Source organism: Mirounga angustirostris, unplaced genomic scaffold (genome assembly GCF_029215605.1).
Source record: "Mirounga angustirostris isolate CCGP_5_RB_7025 unplaced genomic scaffold, mMirAng1.0.hap1 SCAF_15, whole genome shotgun sequence".
In the NCBI taxonomy this organism is placed as follows: domain Eukaryota; kingdom Metazoa; phylum Chordata; class Mammalia; order Carnivora; family Phocidae; genus Mirounga; species Mirounga angustirostris.
Window position 1 is genome coordinate 66,248,832 of NW_026991723.1, and position 21,862 is coordinate 66,270,693.

At 37.5% G+C, this 21,862-nt stretch overlaps 1 protein-coding gene across 2 annotated transcripts in view; it reads left to right on the forward strand.

Moving 5' to 3' along the window:
• Nucleotides 1-476: 476 nt before the first annotated feature.
• SMC2 (structural maintenance of chromosomes 2) overlaps nucleotides 477-21,862 on the forward strand; it is a 65,602-nt gene continuing 44,216 nt past the window's right edge. For both annotated transcript variants that reach the window (XM_045882811.3, XM_054509326.2), the window contains exons 1-11: nucleotides 477-644; nucleotides 1,475-1,703; nucleotides 2,319-2,468; nucleotides 4,799-4,921; nucleotides 5,913-5,951; nucleotides 8,946-9,056; nucleotides 9,227-9,271; nucleotides 10,507-10,740; nucleotides 10,955-11,104; nucleotides 13,111-13,344; nucleotides 14,962-15,121. In XM_045882811.3, coding sequence (XP_045738767.1) covers nucleotides 1,536-1,703; nucleotides 2,319-2,468; nucleotides 4,799-4,921; nucleotides 5,913-5,951; nucleotides 8,946-9,056; nucleotides 9,227-9,271; nucleotides 10,507-10,740; nucleotides 10,955-11,104; nucleotides 13,111-13,344; nucleotides 14,962-15,121 — 1,414 coding nt within the window. In that variant the 5' untranslated portion in view covers nucleotides 477-644; nucleotides 1,475-1,535. The remainder of the gene's footprint in view (nucleotides 645-1,474; nucleotides 1,704-2,318; nucleotides 2,469-4,798; nucleotides 4,922-5,912; nucleotides 5,952-8,945; nucleotides 9,057-9,226; nucleotides 9,272-10,506; nucleotides 10,741-10,954; nucleotides 11,105-13,110; nucleotides 13,345-14,961; nucleotides 15,122-21,862) is intronic.

Genomic DNA, 21,862 nt, shown 5'->3' on the forward strand with positions numbered 1-21,862 from the left:
TGAGCCAAATCGGGTAAATCCTGAGGCTTCTGAAGTACAACGAGGACACCGGCCACAAGGATTCCCGCCTCCCTGCCTCCACGACTCTAAGGCTACAGCGTCCGTACAACCAAGCCCCGCCAAGCCCGCGGGACGCCGGACGGGGCGGGGCCGCTGGGAGGACCCGAGGCCCACGGGGCCTGGGGTGGGGCGGGGCCGGCGCGGCGCGAGGCCCCGAGGCTGAGGTGCGTGGCTGCCCGAGGAGTGCCGGATGCTGAGTTCAACACATGCCACTCGCTCTTTTAGTCCTCAGGCCCCAGCCGTCGCATCCCCAGAGCTGCCCATGTCGTGACGCTCTTTCCTATCTCCCTGTCACTTTGGTTGTTCGATGGGAGGGAAAAATGGAACCCCTAAGTCAGGCATCTCCTAGGCACCGGCCAATGAAATAGGCAGTGGAGGTGGGGTCCTTTGCTCGCGCCGAAATTCAAAGGTATAAATATTTCCGGCCCTGATGCGGAGCGCGGGGCGGGTGTTGCAGCCGCTATGGAGGGCTTCTCTTGGTAGCGCCCGAAGCCTGGCAGAGCGGGCCGGCTTTCTGCTCTTGTAACCAGGAGTAGCTTCTAGGGCGCCTCAAGCCGGGGCGGCCTGGCGCAGCGGTGAGGCGGGTGCGTGCGCGCGGCTGGTTGGGCCTAGTCTGGCATTCCTTGGCTGGAGAGGAGGAGGGGTTTTTTTGTGTGTGCCAGGGGAGAGAGGGGTTAGCGAGAAGGGCCCTCAAACTAAAGTGAGTCCTAATGGGTTCCCTGACAGAGTGGCTACTTCCTTTCCAGCCTTGGAGTAGGGCAAACGTGTTGATAGAAAGGCCTGGTGGGGCTAGGGAACAGGCAGAGTGAAAACAAGCTGGAGAGTATGTGGGATTCATCTATTTAGTGAATATTGATGGCACTTCCCTTTCCCGGCGCCCTGGAGTCAGGCACTGTTCCGGAATACAGCGGTGGACGCAGGCAAAGATTCTACAGGAACTTGCATTACGATAGTCTGGATAGACGAGTAAATAAATACTGTTTAGTGTCATCCTAAGTACGATGAAGGAAAAAGCAGAGTGAGGGGATGGGCACAGGTGCGTTTTTAAATAGGGAAGTCAGAAAAGACCCTAGTAAGATTACGTTTGAGCAAGGACTTGAGTGTAGTAAAGAGCGAGTCATGTCATTTTTGGGGAGCAGGACATTATGGACAAAGGGAGTGGGATATGAAATAATCAGTTTCTGTTAGAGTATGATAAAGATGGAAGGTAAGCCTAGAAAAGTAAGTCGTTGACTTCAGGTTGAATTAATGGTTTAATTCCAATTAATTAAGTTGGAAAAAGGTGTCTTTACATTAGAGGAAGTAGCTCGGCAAGTGGCTGTTTTCTATTAAGCTGTCATTCTTACGTTTTAGTCTTTTACATACATTATGATTACAGATTTCTGTCCCACTTATCTATTTCTGTTTTATACAGAGCTGCTTTGTGGCCTGTTGGATTCCTAGCAGACGTTTACCTGTCCAAGGCAGTAGTGAAAATGCATGTTAAGTCAATCATCCTTGAAGGATTTAAGTCCTATGCTCAGAGGACTGAAGTCAATGGTTTTGACCCCCTCTTCAATGCTATCACTGGTTTAAATGGTAGTGGGAAATCCAACATATTGGACTCCATCTGCTTTTTACTGGGCATCTCCAACCTCTCTCAGGTAAACTTTCTGATTTATGTGGGTTATAAGTTTGGGGACCCTCAGGGGAATCCACATTGGACTTAGAGACTATTGCCAGTATTCTCTTCATTTGCATTTTTGTTTATGCAAATTATCTTACACCTCACCACAATCCTTTAGAGGTAGATATTATTACTCCGTTTTTCAGGTGAGAAAACAGAAACTTGGTGTTGCGTAAGGTTCATCCCTTTTAAGATGTTCGGAGCAACACTCAAAGTCAGGTATTCTTTAAGGCAGTCTTCTTCCAGAGTCTGTATTCCTATCCACTCATTATAATGCCTTTTCAGGATCTAAAGGAATTGGATGAACAGTGAAATTCTTAGATGCTGTCTTCCTAAATCTTTGAAATGAACTTCAGTTAAGAAATGAGTGGAAAACCATTCAATGCAGGGGTGGAAAAGCCCTGTGGAGAAAGGCACTCATTTTAGGTGGTTTCCCATTTTCCTTGCTTTTCTTAGTTCTGAATGCAACTGTCTGTCCTTGGCTACTTAATGGATACTACATGGGTGGTTTTCCAACAGCAAGAAACCCAATTTTAATGCCATTTTGTGCAGTACGGGGTTTTGTAATTGATGACCTTTTCTTTTGTTTTAGGTTCGGGCTTCTAATTTACAAGATTTAGTTTACAAAAATGGGCAGGCTGGTATAACCAAAGCCTCAGTGTCAATCACATTTGATAATTCTGACAAAAAGCAAAGCCCTTTAGGATTTGAGGTTCATGATGAAATTACAGTAACAAGGCAGGTGAGTGGTTTCGAAATATCTGGGTATCTAGGAACTTACGTCTGAGGTGTTTTTGGCTATGTGACTTTCGTGGAGAGAAAGTTTATGAGCAAAATTGATCAAATACTGACTAGATTTCTTTTTTTTTTTTTTAAGATTTTATTTATTTATTTGACAGACAGCGAGAGAGGGAACACAAGCAGAGGGAGTGGGAGAGGGAGAAGCAGGCTTCCTGCTGAGCAGGGAGCCCGATTCGATGCAGGGTTCCATCCCAGGACCCTGGGATCATGACCTGAGCTGAAGGTACATGTTTAACCGACTGAGCCACTCAGGCACCCCCTGACTAGATTTCTTAAGAGTATCTTCCTTATGTTAAAAATTTGATCATGCAAATTCTACCATTTACCAAGAGGATTGAAAGGGATCTGAAAAGCCATCAATCAGTGTAGACACTCAACCATGCTTAAATCTTGAACCATACTTGAATCTTCTCTGTGCTGGAATACCTATAGTTGGGATCTTGTTATCTTCTGAGGTAATATATTCTGTTACTGGTCAGGTCTAATTAGTTATTCCTATAAAATGAGCTGAAGTGTTGTCATCAACTTTTACACATTAAATCTGGTTCCTTGAAAGCATCGAAAAGCAAATCTAATGTATTCCATATTTTAATATTTAGGTTTAATATTTAGGTGTTAAATATTTAATATTTAAGCTAAATCTCTCTAGGTCTTTCAACTGATAATTGTTTCTATTTTCTTCACTTGTCTGATCACACTGAATACAAACTTGCTCTAGTTTTTTTATGCCCTTATTATTTTTAATGCATGGCACCTTAAATTGCATTTACCAGAAATAGTCTCCTTAGGACAGGATTAAGCAGAATTGTCATTTCTTTAATTTTAAGTGCCCTTCTGTTTTCCCCTATATGACATTGGAGAGTTCATAATACATTATGAATTCATATCTGATTTACTTAAAAATCACTCTAATTTTTTAAATGTGTGTTATTAGCTATGTTACTGCCATTTCTGTATGCAGGTTTTTAAAACCAGTGCAGGACCATACATCTGTCCCTTTTTCTTATAGTCATACAATGTTACTTTGTCAGTTTTATTTTTAAAAATTCTGTTAAGTCCTGTTTACTCTCCATCTTAGCATTATGTAACTTATGAATCCCCTTTCTATTTTAATAAAAACCTCTGGCTAAAAAAAAAATAAGGCATTGACTAGGATAAAATCCTGTTGTGTGTCATTAAGTATCCATGAAATACTTTTAGGAATTTTCAGTAAATCTGCTACTAATCTACCTAAAAATCCTTTCCTCATGCATTCCATATGCCTGTATTTTCACCAAAATTTTGTCATAAGGATTTTGTTAAAATATTTATGTATATTAGGTCTGTTCAAATATATTAATATATGATCAGCTTCATACTCCTGTCAAGAAATGAATTAACACTCATTCAGTATTTTATTAAATGTTTGCTGTGTGCTGGGCATTCTTGAAGGCACTGGGAAATACAGATAGAAGAATGAGTAACATCTTATTAAGGACCTCAAAATACTATGGGTGAGATGATTATTTAGGTGACAATAGAAGTGCAATAGTAGAGTCTGAACAAGCTGGTGTCTGGTATAAGTTCTTTGAAGCTCTATGATTACTCTTTTTCTTTCAAGAATTCACAAGTCATATCTTTATTAACCCCTTTTAGAATCTTGTCAAGGATTGTTATCAAACTTCTTGTCTTTGGGGCAGCTCAGTGGCTCATTCGGTTAAGCGTCTGATTCTTGATTTCAGCTCAGGTCATGATCTCGGGGTTGTGAGATCAAGCCCCCTCGTGGTTCTTAACGCAGGGCGTGAAACCTACTTAAGATTCTCTTTCCCTTTCCCTCTTAAAAACAAAAACAAAATGAGAAAAACCAAAACAAAACCGCCTGTCTTTAGTTTTTAGTATCTGACTTCTGTTCTTTGGAAATTAAAACGAGGAAAGAGGGGTTAACCTCTGAGCGTGGAAAAATTGCAGAAAGAGTGATCAGGGTTAGAATATGTTTTACACATGCTTGGAAACAAAGTCAAAAGTGACCTTAGAGATCTAGTCCAATGCAGGGGAGGTTAGGAGGATTGTGCATGGTTATATAACTAGTTAGCAAAAGTCTTTGGATTGAGTCAGGACAATTGACGTCTATATTCTTGTTGACCATCTCACACTTCCTCCATTATTTACTCAGGATTGGTTTTATTTACCATTAGTTGGACAGAACAAACAAGTGAAACATATTTGGGAATTTATCATCTTAGTTCAAGATGTGTATGTTCATTTATATATTTTAAAATACTTCCCTTTTAGGTGGTTATTGGTGGTAGAAATAAATATTTAATCAATGGAGTAAATGCAAACAATACCAGAGTACAAGATCTCTTCTGTTCTGTTGGCCTTAATGTTAACAACCCTCACTTTCTCATCATGCAGGTATTTTATTTATGGTCTTTATATAATGGTTTTGACATCGTTTATTTTTTAAGTTATTATAATAGGAGAAGTGCTTCTTTTTGGGTGTTCTATTGTACTGGTATTTGGGTACCTGTTAAGAGTATAGGTTTATATGTACTGATATGTTCTAAGATACACATTTGAAGAATGTCTAGAAGTAATTTTCCTGGACTTATTTTGTTATTGCAAGAATAATACACGGTCACTGTAAAAATTTTTAAAAATATATTGTCATAATGTATCTTTTTAAAGTACTGGATTCAAGCATTTCATTATTTCACATATATACTAAATTTTAAGTAATTTTCTTCCTTAGAAACTTATTCAAATGAAAAATAAGTGCTAATATTGTCTTGCCCTTATATTACCTCACTTGACCCATCCATCTCTCCTCTTAGAAAATCCCAGCAAGGCCAATGGCAGGATCCTAATGCAACCAAAATAACATTATTTTTACCACATCACAGCCTCAAAGCTGAAAATTGATTTCAAATGAATCTAAATCCTAAGTAATATGATGCCCCAGAGTTGGGTTAGTAGGGTTTTGTTTTGTTTTTTGATAGTGATATGCTGGCATTGAAATAAAAGATGTTACTCTTTTATTTGAGGCCCAGAAGTGTGCAGTGTATTTCTAGAAATTATCTTGGAGCACAGCCATTAAAAAAAAAACAAGAAGTGTTCAACAGTTATGCCAACATTTATATATTTATATACTTGCTGGAGACTTCTATGTCATTATTGTTTCAGAAATATGGTCTGAGTTAACTTTGTATTAATAACTGTATGTCACTGGTAAGTGAAAAGGTAAATAGCAAATGTCTGGAATTATAAGGCACCTTTGGTCTCAAATGTAATGTAGGTAAAAGAACTCCCAAAAGATTTGTATATTAGGATGGAACAACTTCAGGGCAGATAAACATGTATGCCTATATGACTCTATCATTATAGTAACTGCCATTTTATTTTTCAGGGCCGAATTACAAAAGTATTGAATATGAAACCTCCAGAGGTAAGGATACTATTTGTGGACAGTAAAAATTATAATTGTAGATATTGTTTTTAATCTTTTAAATCAATTTTTTAAGCATAATTTCTTCCATTAAAATTCTTGGAAACATTACTAAGTGATTAGTAAAGTCATTTTTTGTTTTTTTGTTTGTTTTTTACTATTTGGCACTGTGTCACCCCACCTTTTTAAAGCTGTATAACATAACCCTTCTGAGCCTGTGTTTCCTCATCTGTAGATTAGAGTCAAAAGTCCTTACCTCAGGTATTTTGAGGATTAAATGAGAATGTTTAAGAAAAGCCACGGGTCATTGTTGAGCAGATATTTTTTAATGTAGGTATAAGTGATATACTAGTTTCAAGTGTGCAGCATAGTGATTAAATACATGTCGTCATTGCAAAGTGATCCTTATAAGTCATTTAACAGCCATCACCACAATTAAAATTTTCTTTTTTAAAGGTTTTATTTATTTATTTATTTATTTGACAGAGAGAGAGAGTGAGAGCAGGAACACAAGCAGGGGGAGTGGGAGAGGGAGCAGCAGGCTCCCCACTGAGCAAGAAGCCCGATGCAGGACTAGATCCCAGGACCCTGGGATCACGACCTGAGCCGAAGGCAGACGCTTAACGACTGAGCCACCCAGGCGCCCCAGAATTTTCTTTTTCTTATGAGAACTTTAAGATTTACTCTCTTAGCAACTTTCAAATATACAATACAGTATTAACTATAGTCACCATGCTATATATTATATCCCCAGGACTTTTGTAACTGAAGGTTGTAGCTTTGATCACCTATACCCATATTGCCCACCCACTAACCCCCATCTCTGGCAACCACTAATATGTTCTCTCTGAGCTCAGGTTTTTCTTTTTTTCTTTTTAGATTCCACATACAAGTAAGATTATACAGTATTTGTCTTTCTCTGTCTGACTTATTTCACTTAGCATAATGCCCTCAAGTTGCATCCATGTTGTCACAAATGGCAAGATTGTATTTTTTTTAAATAACTGAATAATATTCCATTGTGTATATACATATCACATTTTTTTTATCCATTCATCTGTCAGTGGACACTTTGTTTCCATGTCTTGGTATTATAAATGAGGTTGCAGATACCTTTTCAAGTTAGTGTCTTTGTATTCTTTGGATAAATATCCAGAAGTGGAATTGTTGGATTATATAGTAGTTCTATTTTTAATTTTTTGAGGAACCTTCATAGTTTTCAATAATGGCTGCACCCAATTTACATTCCTACCAACAGTACATAAGGTTTCCCTTTTCTCCACAGCCTCACCAACGCTTGTTTTTTCTTGTCTTTGTGATAATAGCCATTCTGACAGAAGTAGTAGCTCATGGTTTTAATTTGAATTTCCCAGATGATTAGTGATGTTGAGTACCATTTATATACATATTGGCCATCTGTATGTTTTTTGTGAAAAATGTTTGTTCCCATACACATGTTCCTTATGTATTTGGATAATAACCCCTTAGCAGATTCATGACTTACAACTATTTTCTCCCGTTCCGTAGGTTGCCTTTTCATTTTGTTTTTGGTTTCCTTTGTTGTGTAGGTTTTCAGCTTGATATAATCCCACTTGTTTATTTTTGCCTTTGTTGCCTTTGCTTTGGTGTTAAATCCAAAAAAATCCTCACCATGACCGATGTCAAGGAGCTTAACCTCCTGTGTTTTCTTCTAAGAGTTTTATGTGCCCAATATTAAAAGAAATTTGACTGTATCAAGCAGCCTTTCTCAACCAGTGTTCTGTGTCAGAGTTAAACCCTACAGAAGGGGCGCCTGGGTGGCTCAGTTGGTTGAGCGACTGCCTTCGGCTCAGATCATGATCCTGGAGTCCCGGGATCGAGTCCCGCATCGGGCTCCCTGCTCAGCTGGGGGTCTGCTGCTCCCTCTGACCCTCTTCCCTCTCGTGCTCTCTGTCTCTCATTCTCTCTCTCAAATAAATAAATAAAATCTTTAAAAAAAAAAAAACCAAAACAAAAAACCCTACAGAAGAAGATTTGAGTGAAATTAATTCATTGAATACAGTGGATTGCTTAGGGCACAGGGTATTAAGACTTAATTTTAATTTGTTTCTTGGAGCCCCCTTGAAAAGAGTTGGTATGAAGGAATGAATGTTTTGTATAAGAACAAAGTCTCTATAGTTACTCTTTTCTATTGAGAAGAGCTAAGAAGAAAAAACTGGTAATTGATAACACCAGTCTGGTTGGAACATAGGTCATGCATATCTTCTTTAGATAACATCTTAAGGGAAACTTCTAATTTGAAACCTGTCAAATACATAGAAATCAAAATGGTTTTGAGAGAAATAATCCTCTTGAGATAAGGATTGGTGGTGAGTAGAAGCTTCTGAAAAAGGAGTGCTGGTAAAATTGTTCTACTTTTAAAACATAATTGATTAGTGTTTGCCTTTTTCAGAGTGCTTTTCACATGAATTACTTTGTGTAATTCTCAATAGTGTTGTGAGATGTTAAGTACCCTGTGGATGAAGAAACTGGCACAAAAAATTAGGAATTTCTAAAGTGACAACTGAGTGTTGTTAGTCTTTACTTTTTTAGACTTATATATGAAGGAAAAGAGGAGGGAGGAATTACTGGCTTCAATTTTATTTTTATTTTTAAATTTTTATTTTTAGGTAATTTGTATATCCAACATGGGGCTCAAACCCACAACCCCAAAATCAAGAGTCACATGCTCAGCTGACCGAGCCAGTCAGACACCCCTGGCTTCAATTTTAAAAGAGATTTACTCTGCAACCTCAGTGTAGCATGCAGTTTGATTTTAGGATTGGAGTAAAGGTCAGAAATATTTCTTGAATGTTAGGGCTATGGGTAATACATGCACTTAACATCTCTGATCCATTTGGGATACTTTGGTAAAATGCTTAGTGAAGTTAAGACCTTAAATTATATACTTTTTGTAAACTCCAATGAAGTTCTTTATCTTGGATTCTAAAAACATTAATATAATTGTCTTTCCAGATTTTGTCCATGATAGAAGAAGCAGCTGGAACCAGGATGTATGAGTACAAAAAAATAGCTGCCCAGAAAACTATAGAAAAAAAAGAGGCTAAGCTGAAAGAAATTAAGACGGTAATTAAATTTACATAAAACGTTTTTTAACGAGAGTAATTTCAGAGTTTCTCTCTGTAAAGAGGAAGTTCCCCCTCCCTAGTTTTCCTTGGACTTCATGCTTCCTTTGCTTTTCAGTTTTTTTTAATGGTACTTTCATACTGAAAAATTGATTTTCCTTTATTTTCCAGATACTTGAAGAAGAGATTACTCCAACTATTCAAAAATTAAAAGAGGTATATACTATATAGAGGATAGCCAGCTAGAACATCTCTCAAAAATGGTGACATATTCAAGATTATACAAATAGAGATGAAATGTATACCACGTCTCAGGAATTTTTCTGTGGGAGAGATAGGAGTTAAGAGTTGGTACTTGATAATCAGCCTTCTGCTTGTAGAGGGCATGTTCTTCATATCTATTAATCATTGCTCTTCATAATCTCAGAAAATGATATGCCAGATTGTAATACTTTGTTGAAGAGAAGTCTGAATTTTCCTGGATAATTGGAATTAGTGAACTATTTCTTGAGGATATCACAGTCCTAGTAACCCTGTTGGTAGAGTGAATAACTTCTAGGATAATAGGGGCTATCACTGCAATTACTGCTGTCAAGACAGTTGGTAAGTGAGGGGTACTGAAACAGATGTCCAGATTTTTTCTATAATCTTTGTAGCTTCTGACATCAATGTTTCAGTGAAAAAATGCACTTAGAGTGCATTGATTTTAAAGTTACGCATTTAGGAATTCATTAAATGCTCATTAAAATTCGATACTTCTCAAAAGTTGTCTTCTGAATCCATATAGTAGTGTGGATGTTATTAGAAAAACTGAAAAGTGATCTTGAAGGTATCCTGTTTATATGAATGATTAGTAGAAAACACTAGATCATGAGTTTAAACCTAGGTTTTATACCTGATTTTGCCAAATTCTTTCTAAATCTGACAACATGGAGAGGTCATTTAACCACACTGAATTCATTTCTTCTCCTGCAAGTTCGAGATTTTAATTATTATTCTGTTTGCCCTAGCAGGTCCTTATTGGAATCAAGTTTAGTAATGTGTGAGCATATGTTTGTAAGTAGTTACATGATTGAATGTTGGGTAGGCATCTTGGTAATACTACTACAAAATACGTGTAATAGTATATCATTGGTGGTTGTATAGGTCATATTTATAGACTACTTACTAACCCCAGTTTATGAACCTTATGTCTACATTTCTTTGTTAATCCCAACTGCCTGATTATATATTGGAAGAAATAGCCACATGGGATTCACTGGGGATGGTATAATTCTGTCTGAAAAGCCAGAGGTCTAATGTTAAAGTTTCTATAATCCATGATCACTAATCTAAGACAAAATCTATTATGTGATGGGAAATTTTATACATGTTGCTATAGTTTGAGTCTTTCTAAATTTGTTGAAAAATACGAAGTTTGAGTTATACTTTATTGGTGATTTCTTTTCTAGGAAAGATCTTCCTACTTGGAGTACCAAAAAGTAATGAGGGAAATAGAACATTTGAGTCGTTTATATATTGCCTATCAGTTTTTGCTGGCTGAAGATACAAAAGAACGCTCAGCCGAGGAGTTAAAAGAAATGCAAGATAAAGTTGTAAAGCTTCAAGAAAAATTGTCTGAGAATGATAAAAAAATAAAAGCACTTAGTCATGAAATAGAAGAGTTGGAAAAAGGAAAAGATAAGGTCAGATATATACGTAAGAATAGATAATATACTGTGAAAAAGTTATATACAATAACTAATATTCACTGGGCATGGTCTTCCATATTGATTTGTTAATCTTAATGTATGATAATAAATAGCTTATAAAAAGTAAATCTTCTAGAAGTCATACAAGAAGATGATGACATGAGTAAATTATAAGTACGTTGATTGAATTGGGTGCATTTGATTATAGGAAATTGGAGGTATACTCCGATCTTTAGAAGATGCTCTTGCAGAAGCTCAGCGAGTTAATACTAAATCTCAAAGTGCCTTTGATCTCAAGAAGAAAAATCTGGCAAGTGAAGAGAACAAACGCAAAGAGCTAGAGAAAAATATGATTGAGGTAAGTAAATATGAAGTTCAGTTTAATTCCACTAGTATACATTTGTCTGTTACATTAATATTTATTGAGTGTGTGCTATGGACCAAGTATAGTTTGGGCTAGGAATATAGCATTGGATTTTTGTCTTTGACAATTGGAAATATTGTTACCATTAGCTTAGTAGAGAATAGAAAGAAGTACAGTGTGAACATAATAGGCTTGAGGTGCCTGTTAAAACATCTAAGTAGAGATGTTGATTAGGTAGTTGAATATGGGAATATTGAATCCAGTCTAGATAGACAAACCACAAAAAGGCTTTTTTTATATGCACTCATTTCTTAGGTAATCCCATCCAGCCTGGTAGCCCTAAAATACCATCTGCAGGGTGATGTTCAGATCTATAATTAACCTTGACTCCTTCCCTGAATATTTGTCCAGCTATTGGATTGACGTTTTTACATACTTGATTAACAAAAAGTCTAAAACTTAATGTATCAAAAAGAGAACTCTTAAATATTCCCTGCCTACTCAAACCTTTTATTTTTTTTTAAAGATTTTATTTATTTATTTGACAGATAGCGAGAGCAGGAACACAAGCAGGAGGAGTGGGAGAGGGAGAAGCAGGCTTCCCGCCAAGCAGGGATCCCAATGTGGGGCTCGATCCCAGGATCGAAGGCAGACACTTAACTACTGAGCCACCCATGTGCCCCCCAAACCTCTTTTAGTAGCTGAATTTTCCCTGTGTTAGAAAATGGTACCAGGCACCACTATTAACCTAATTGTTCAGTCCAGAAATCCTGGAGTCTTCCTGCATTCCACCTTTTTTTCTCAAACTCCATATCTAGTCCATCAGCAAACTCTCTTGACTTTAAAAGTACATCCTGAATACAGCCACTTTTCATCACCTCCATCACTGCTAACCTGCAAGCCATCATCACCCATGAGGGATGCTGTAATAGTGTCCATATCAGTTATCCTGCTTTTACTCTTGCTGCTCTACAGTCAGCTCTTTCAGAAGCTGAAATATGAATTGGATCACATCACTCTTGTACTTAAAGTTCCTTAATGGTTTCAAAGTCACATGTATAATTGAGCCTTTACCATCCCTACCTGATAGGGCTCCTGGCTCCTTTCCACTTGCTCACTGCTCCAACCCCAGTTCCTCAAACACCTAAGCATGTTCTGCAGTTTGCCTATTATTTGTCCCCCTAGTATCAGCATGATCATTCCTTTTATTTCATGTAGGTTCTTCTCAAAATGTCACCACAAAAAGGCCTTCCCTCATTGTTCTTAAAATAGTAGTTTCCATCACTTTCCGTCCCTTTACCTTGCTTTATTTTTTCCTCTGTCTTCCATTCTAGAATATAGGGCCCCTGAGGACCATGTCTTTAATGTCTAGAACAATGCCTGGTACATGGTAAACATCTAATAAATATTTAATGAATCATGAGTTAAACGTGGGCCAAAATTTCTGGTCACTTTCATGTAAATAATTTAGCTGGATTCTATTTTTTTCCAGTGCTGGTATCTTAGTATATATGGTGTTATAGTGCATATAACTTAAAAGATGTTAAGTATTAGTAATGCTGTTCCCATAAGTATTTAATATTTAAATTTTATGGCCTTTGATAGTTTATAAATTTTCGTGTACACGCTCCTAATCCTACAGTCTCTACTTTGAAGCTTAGAGTAGAATGGTTATTCAATTTTAAAGCTCTAGAAAGTGATTTTTAGTTTCTTCAAATGGTTGGTTTGCACTATAATATTTTAGCTAATTTCTAGATTAGACTGTAACATATGGAATGAAAGTATTTCTGGTAGTATAAGGGCACGTTTATCTGAAAAACAGGGTGAATTTCAAAATGGAAATAAAGTATTTAAAGTTATGATGGTTAAATTATTTTCCTTTTAACCATGTCCACTTCAAAATGCTATGAAATTTGATGACCTAAAGGTATAGGTGTATAGGAAAAAATGGATGTCTTTCCTAAAACCTAATACTTTCCAATCTTAAACTCTTTCTGAAGGATTCTAGAACTTTAGCAGCAAAGGAAAAAGAGGTTAAAAAGATAACAGATGGGCTGAACGCCCTTCAGGAAGCAGGTAACAAAGATGCTGAAGCTTTGGCTGCTGCACAGCAACACTTCAATGCTGTTTCCGCTGGCCTGTCGAGCAGTGACGATGGGGCCGAAGCAACTCTTGCTGGTCAAATGATGGCCTGTAAGAATGACATAAGTAAAGCTCAGACAGAAGCCAAACAGGTAAATACAGACGTTAACGACCGTGTGATTGCCTTTTTTTTTTTTTTTTTTTTTTTTTAGAAGCTGCTTCACATTATGCTTTAGCAGTTGTTGTAAAACATTGACAATATTCAGATCAGTGTCATGGAATTTGTTATTCTGCCACTCTATATCTTAACTACTAAATATTGATGACAATATTTTAAGATGCTATACAACATTAACTACTTTCATAGTTAGTTGAAATTGTAAATTCAGTAAGTGCTTTATTTGTAGTATTGTATGGAATATTTGAGGTTAATTTCTTGTTTTTTCTTATTTCTTTTCCCTGTTTTTGTTGGCAACATAAAGTTGCAGTCTTAAGCTTTAACAGGAAAACAAACATCCTGTCCATTTCTGTGCCCACCGCACTTAGTCCTTACCTTTCGTCCTTGGAAGTACCTCTACCTCCCTCTCCCCCATTCTAGTCTTCCCTTTCCCTACACTAATTTCATAATCTTTAAGGCTTGTCAGTGAAGGCTTTCAAATTTGTATATATATATATTTTAAAGATTTTATTTATTTGACAGAGAGAGACACAGCGAGAGAGGGAATACAAGCAGGGGGAGTGGGAGAAGGAGAAGCAGGCTCCCTGCTGAGCAGGGAGCCTGATGCGGGGCTTGATCCCAGGACCCTGGGATCATGACCTGAGCCGAAGGCAGACGCTTAACGACTGAGCCACCCAGGCGCCCCTCAAATTTGTTTAGATAGTTGTGCAGCTTTTAAAGTCCTATGGATGCAAGAGTTTTGAGGGCAGAAAGAAAAAATACATATATTTTTTCACGCATTTTTAAATTTTTTTAAAAGACAACTCCTCTTTAAAAATATATACAGATGTTCATATCTGTGTTGGTATTAATCCTGTTCAACATTTTCTGTTACACGTTTGCAACTTTTCCATTCAAAGATGATGGTCACAAAAATCTGTAAGAAATCAATAGAAAAACTTTCAGGTCCTCTCAGTTTTTCTGTTAACTTACTATATATTGGGAAAAGTCCACCATTATTCAGTTTTAGATGAGGTGACATCCACCTAGATCTCAGAATACTGGTTCATTCTTTTAAGGAACAGTGTACTCAGTTACATAAACTAGCATTTGAATATCCAACTCCTAGCACTGAAATTTCTCTTGTCAGTTTAGTTTCCCATTCCAGTGTAATTTTCTTACTGCTCAATACAGTTTCTCCACTGTTAATTGAACAACACTCACAAATACACAAATACAAATACACATATGAAAGGAAGAGAACTAGAGTTCTGATTACTAGCTTTCTATTGTGTTTTTAATTTAACCAGCTAATGACAGTTATTCTTGGATATAATTTTTGAACTCAGTAATGTAATCTTTAATAAGTATTAAAAATATGGACTTAAATTATAAATGATTTGATGAATTAGGTTAAGCATATATTCATTTAGACTCTGAGTAGTTTTCTGAGGAGAAAATACTGGGAAATGATTCATCCCTTGAGATATTAATGCAAGTGACCTAACCGTTACATTTTCAAGGCTGATGTTTCTTAAACCAATCTGCATTTTTGGCCATTTAATCATTAGCACTGTTTGCCTCACATAGTCTATTAAATTTTCAATAACAGGCGCAGATGAAGTTGAAACATGCTCAACAAGAATTAAAGACTAAACAGGCTGAAGTTAAGAAGATGGATAGTGGCTACAGGAAGGATCAAGAAGCTTTAGAGGCTGTGAAGAAACTTAAAGAAAAACTTGAAGCCGAAATGAAAAAGCTAAATTATGAAGGTTTGCATTTAAACACTTGATATTAAATCATTAGGAGGTAGTGATTGTTGATAGAAACGAAATTAAATAAAGGAAATAGCAAGTACGAATTTTTTTTTTACTCTATTAATGGGTGTTAGTGTAAGAGATATTTCTAAATACAGTTGATCCCTGAACATTAGCTTGAACTGCATGGGTCTGCTTACTTGAGGCTTTTTTTTGTTTTGATAAATACAATTTAGTACTGTAAATGTATTTTCTTTAACTTACTTAATTGTAAGAACACAATATATAATACATAAAACAAACTATGTGTTAACCATTTATCTTCTCCATAAAGCTTCTTGTGAACATTTGACCATTAGTTAAGTTTGAGGGTCAAAAGTTAAACAAATTTAGGGGTGTCTGTTTCAGTGGTAGAGCATACAACTCTTGATCTCAGGGTGGTGAATTCAAACCCTATGTTGGGCATGGAGGTTACTTAAAAAAAAAAAAAAAAAAAATCATGGATTTAGAACTGTGGGGCAGGAGTGTCAGTGCCCCAACCTCCTCCCAAGTCGCCCCATTGTTTAAGGGTCAACTAAGTATAAAACAGCTGTTCTTTTTAATCCCAGTATAGTTAATATACAGTGTTATTTTAGTTTCAGGTGTAGAGTATAGTGATTCAACAGTTCTATACTCAGTGCTCATCATGATTAAGTGTACTTTTAATCCACTTTACCTGTTTCATTTCACCCATCCGCCTACCACGTTCCCCATCAATTTGTTAACTATAGTTAGTGGTTTTTTGGTTTGTCTCTTTTTTTTCCTTATTTGCAGCTTTGTTTCTTAAATTCCACATGAGTGAAATCATGGTAATTGTCTTTTTCTGACTGACTTATTTCACTTAGCGTTATACTCACTAGATCTATCTGCGTTGCAAGTGGCAAGATTTCATTCTTTTTTGGTGGCTGAGTAATATTCCATTGTATATCTATATCATATATTTATCCATTCATCTATTGATAGACACATGGGCTGCTTCCATAATTTGGCTATTGCAAATAATGCAGCAATAAACATAAGGGTGTATATTTTTTCAAATTAGTGTTTTCATTTTCTTTGGGTAAATACCCAGTATTGAAATTATTGGATTAGATGGTAATCATATTTTTAATTTTTTGAGGAGCCTCCATGCTGTTTTCCATAGTGGCTGCACCAGTTTGCGTTCCCACCAACAGGGCACAAGTGTTCCTTTTTCTCCACAACTTTGCCAACACTTATTGTCTCTTGTTTTGAGTATAGCTAGGTGTGTAGGTGTGAAGTAAAATCTCATTGTGGTTTGGATTTGCATTTCCCTGGTGATTAGTGATGTTGAGCATCTTTTCATGTGTCTGTTGGCCATCTCTGTGTCTTCTTTGCAGAAAGGTCTGTTTATGTCTTCTGCCCATTTTTAATTGGATTATTTGTTTTTTTAGTGTTGAGTTTTTTAAGTTCTTTGTATATTTTGGATACTAACCGTTAATGGATGTGTCATTTGTAAATATCTTCTCCCATTCCATAGGTTGTCTTAATTTTGTTGGTTGTTTCCTTTGCTGTGTAGAAGCTTTTTATTTTGACATAGTCCAATAGTTTATTTTTGCTTTTGTTTCCTGTGCCTCAGGAGACCTATCTAGAAAAATGTTGGTATAGCTGATGTCAGAGACATTATTGCCTATGCTTTCTTTTAGGATTTTTATGGTTTCAAGTCTGACGTTTAGGTCCTTAATTCATTTTGAGTTTATTTTTGTGTATGGTGTAAGAAAGTGTCCAGTTCCCCAACACCGTTTGTTGAAGAGACTTTTTCCCATTGTATATTCTTTTCTGCTTAGTCAAAAGTTGATTGACCATATAATCATGGATCTATTTTGGGGCGCTCTATTCTATTCCATTGATCTGTGTGTCTACTTTTGTGCCTGTACCATACTGTTTTGATTACTGCAACTTTATAGTATATCTTGAAATGTAGGATTGTGATACCTCCAGCTTTGTTCTTCTTTTTCAAGATTTGCTTTGGCTCTTCAGGGTCTTTTGTGGTTCCATACAAATTTGGGGATTGTTTGTTGTAGTTCTGTGAAAAATGATACTGGTATTTTGATAGAGATTGCATTACATCTGTAGATTGCTTTGGGTGGTATGGTGAATTTAACATTATTTGTTCTTCCAGCCATGAACCTGGAATACCTTCCCATTTGTTTATGTTATCTATAATTTTATTCATCAGTGCTTTATAGTTTTCAGTATACAAGTCTCTTACCCTCTTGGTTAAGTTTATTTCTAGGTGTTTTATTATTTTTGGTGCAATTGTAAATGGGAATATTAATTTTTCTTTCTGCTGTTTCATTATTGGTGTATAATTTTTCTTTCTGCTGTTTGATTATTGGTACATAGAAGGCAACAGATTTCTGTACATTGATTTTGTATCCTGCAATTTTACTGAATTCATTTATCAGTTCTAGCAGTTTTTTGGTAGATCTTTTGATTTTTCTATATATAGTATCATGTCATCTGGAAATTGTGAGAGTTTTACTTCTTCCTTACCAGTTTGGATGCCTTTTATTTCTTTTTGTTGGCTGATTGGTGTGGCTAGGACTTTAGTATCATGTTGCATACAAGTGGTGAGAGTAGGCATTCTTGTCTTGTTCCTGATCTTAGGGGAAAAGCTCTGTTTTTCCCCATCGAGTATGTTGTTAGCTGTGGGTTATTTATACAAGGCCTTTATTATGTTGAGGTATATATCCTCTAAACCTAGTTTGTTGAGGGCTTTTATCGTGAATGGATGTTGTACTTTGTCAAATGCTTTTTCTCCATCTATTGAAATGATTGTGTGGTTTTTATCCCTTATTTTGTTGATGTGATATATCACATTGAATGATTTGTGACTATTTAACCACCAGGAATAAATAAATAAATAAATTTGATTGTGGTGAATGATTTCTTTTAATGTATTGTTGGTTTTGGTTTATTAATATTTTGTTGAGGATTTTTGCATTTATATTCATCAGAGATACTGCCTGTAGTTCTCTTTTTTTAGTGTCTTTATCTGTTTTTTGTTTTTTTTTTAATCAGGGTAATGCTGGCTTCATAGAATGAATTTGGAAGTTTTCCTTCCTTTTCTATTTTTTGGAATAGTTTGAGAAGAATAGGTATTAACTGTTCCTTAAATGTTTGGTAGAGGGGCACCTGGGTGGCTCAGTTGTTAATCGTCTGCCTTCAGCTCAGGTCATGATCCCAGGGTCCTGGGATCAAGCTCCACGTCAGGCTCCCTGCTCTGTGGGAAACCTTCTTCTCCCTCTCGCTCTCCCACTCTCCCTGCTTGTGTTTCCTCTCTTGCTGTGTCTCTCTCTGTCAAATAAATAAAAATCTTAAAAAAAAGTTTGGTAGAATTTGCCTATGAAACCGTCCGGTCCTGGACTTCGGCTTTTTGGGAGTTTTTATATTACTGACTGACTCAGTTTCATTTTTGGTAGTCAGTCTGTTAAACTGAAACAGGAAGAAATAAATTTTTGTTGGGTTGTATGTTTCTAGGAATTTATCCATTCTAGGTTGTCCAATTTGTTGGTATATATTTCTTCATAATATTGTCTTACAGTTATTTGTATTTCTGTGGTGTTGGTTGTTATTTCTTCTCATTTCTGATTTCATTTGAGTCTTCTTTATTTTCTTGCTGAGTCTGGCTAAAGGTTTATCAATTTTGTTGATCTTTTTTAAAAAAACCAACTCCTGGTTTCTTTTATTCTTTTCTTTTAGTTTCTCTTTCATTTGTTTCTACTCTAATCTATATTATTTCTTTCTGCTGGTTTTGGGTTTTGTTTGTTCTTTTTCTAGCTCCTTTAGGTATAAGGTTAGGATGTTTGAGGTATTTCTTGCTTCTTGAGGTAGGCCTGTATTGCTATAAAATTCCCTCTTAGAACAGCTTGCTGCATCCCAAAGATTTTGGACCACTGTGTTTTCATTTTCATTTGTCTCCATGTACTTATTTCCTTTTTTTTTTTTTCTTGGTTGTCCCATTCATTCTTTAGTAGCATGTTTTTATCCTTCATGTGTTTGTACTTTTTGAAGACTTTCTTGTTGTTGATTTCTAGTTTCTTAGCATTGTGGTATGAATTTGTTGAGACTTCTTTTGTGGCCTAATATGTGATCTATTCTGTAAAATGTTCCATGTGCACTTGAAAAGAATGATGGCCTTGCTGGATAGAATACTCTTGGCTACAGGCTTTTTTTCTTTCAGCACTTGAATATAGCATGCCACTCCCTTCTGGCTTACAAGGTTTGCAACGAAAAATCAACTGATAACCTACGGAGTTTCCCTTGCTTGTAACTGTTTTCTCTTGATGCTTTTAAAATTCTCTATAACAACTTTTTGCCATTTTAATTACTCTGTGTCTTGGTTTGGACCCCACTGAGTTGATTTTGTTGGGATCTCTCTTTGCCTCCTGGATCTAGACTTGTTTTCTTCCCTAGATTCAAGAAGTTTTCAGTTATTCTTTCTTCAAATTTTCTGCCCCCTTTTCTCTCTCTCCTTCTGGAATCTCTATAGTGGGAAAGTTATTACACTTGATGGTATTGCTGAGTTCCCTAAGTCTGTAATCATTTTTTGTTATCTTGTCTATCACCTGTTCAGCTTGATTGCCTTCTGTTACTTTGTCCTCTAGGTTGCTGATCTGTTCTTCTGCCTCCTCTAGTCTATTTGTTCCATCTTGAGTATTTTTAATTTCATTTATTGAGTTCTTCATCTGATTGGTTCTCCTTTATGTTTTCTGTCTCTTTGTTAAGGGTCTCACTGAAGTTCACTCTTTTCCAGGTCCAGTGAGTATTTTTATGATCATTACTTTAAATTCTTTATCAGGCATATTACTCCTCTCTGTTTCATTGAGCTCTCTTGCTGTGATTTTTGTCCTCTTCCTTCCTTTGGGGATATATCCCTGCATCTCCTCATTTTGTCTCTCTGTGTCTGTTTCTACATGTTAGGAACATTAGCTACGTCTCCTGCTCTTGAGAGTAATGTCCTTCTGAAGAAGAGTTCCTGTAATACCCTCAGTGCAGTGTCCCCTGTTCACCAGAACCTGATGCTTCAGTGGTATCTCCTATGTGATATGTGTACCCTACTCTTGTGGCTAAGCTGCTTTTGCCTTCAGTCTAGTTGTCTGGAATGTCTCTCTTTGCCTGTCATGGACAGGGTTTGAACCCTGAGTTGTTAGTGGGCCAGTCTGGGGCTGCCTTGGGCTTGAGTGGAGTCAGACCAGGTGTTTGCCAGAGAGGAAGAAGCTGCTGAGACCACATGGATACCCCAACACTGCTCCTAAATCATGGGGCAGTCAGCAGCTAGTGTCAGGGGAAGTGAGAGGGGGAGGGGAGAAGAGGTAGGTGATGATGGCCCATTAGCACAGAACTGCTGGGGTAGCACAGAACTGTTTGTTGTTTTCCCCGGAGAAAGCCCTTGGTGGGTGAGGCCTACAGTCAGACCAGGTATATGACCCCAGCCTACTGCTGAGGCCTCAGTAGGACTGGTATATGTCGTTATCTTCCCCCTCTCTGCAGCGTAGGGAGTTATTTTAGAGTTGGGCTGGTCCCTGTTGGGGCTGTTTGTACCCTGCCTGGCTTGGACTGCTTTGGATGGGCTCTGACCCAGGGCATATTGGAGGGGGCAGGTCCACACGAGAAAGCAGAGTGCGGCAGCAGTTTTATCAAGGTTTGCACAGGTCTGTTGTGGGAAAGGACAAGTCTGCAAAACTTGGGTGAGATGCACTGTTAGCAAGCTAGGTGGAGACCTATGCTGGTTCCTGCAAGTGTCTGTGTGTCTAGGATCCGGGGGGTGGTAGAGGAGGAAAATAGTGCCTGCCAGCTCTTTTGTTCCTGGAGAAGTTTCCCAAGGACCCCTGCCCCTCCAGCACATGCTCTGAGACTGGTAAACAAATCTCCCACCAGAATAGTCTAGGCAGCTTTTCAAACTGCTGCTTTTATGCTGTGTCTCTGTGGGGCTATTTGTCGTGCTATCTCTTTAAGGATGGGGAGTCTGTTTCCTCTCACCCTCTCAGCTCTCTTAGAGCTGAGCCTGCTGAGTTTTAAAGTTCCAAGTGTTAGTCCCTACAGATCATAAGAACTTGTGAAATTATGCCCCTCTGGTTTTCAAAGAGAAATGGTTTTTCTGTTTTGTTTGTTTTTTAAGATTTTATTTATTTGAGAGGGGAGAGAGAGAGAATGAGCACGAGAGAGCACAAGCAGGCAGAGGGAGAAGCCGACTGCTGAGCAGGGAGCCAGATGCGGGGCTTGATCCCAGGACCCTAGGCCCATGACCTGAGCTGAAGGCAGATGCTTAACTGACTGAGCCACCCAGGCGCCATTCAGTGGGGATTTGTTTTCCCCTTGCGGTTCCCTGTGCTTGGGGTGCCTGGTGTGACTACAGTCCATTTCTCTCCCGTTTCTGTGCCCTCGGTGTCCCTCCCTTCCATTGACAGTCCTGCAGGTCTGCTTGGCTCCTGACTGTATCTCTGCCCTTCCTACCCTGTTTCATGTGGCCTCTTCTCTACATTTAGCTGTGGAGAGTCTGTTCTGTCAGCGTTTGGGCAATTTTCTGGGTTACACTGATGTAGGTGTTATCTAGTTGAATCCATGGGATGTGGTGAGGTTAAGATTCTCCACTTTACCATCTTCCCAGCTCTTTGAATTTTTGAAAACTCACTACTGACAGTTTCCTGCTTTGGTCACCAAAGTGCCATTTGAAAACTCCCAAAATGTCATTTG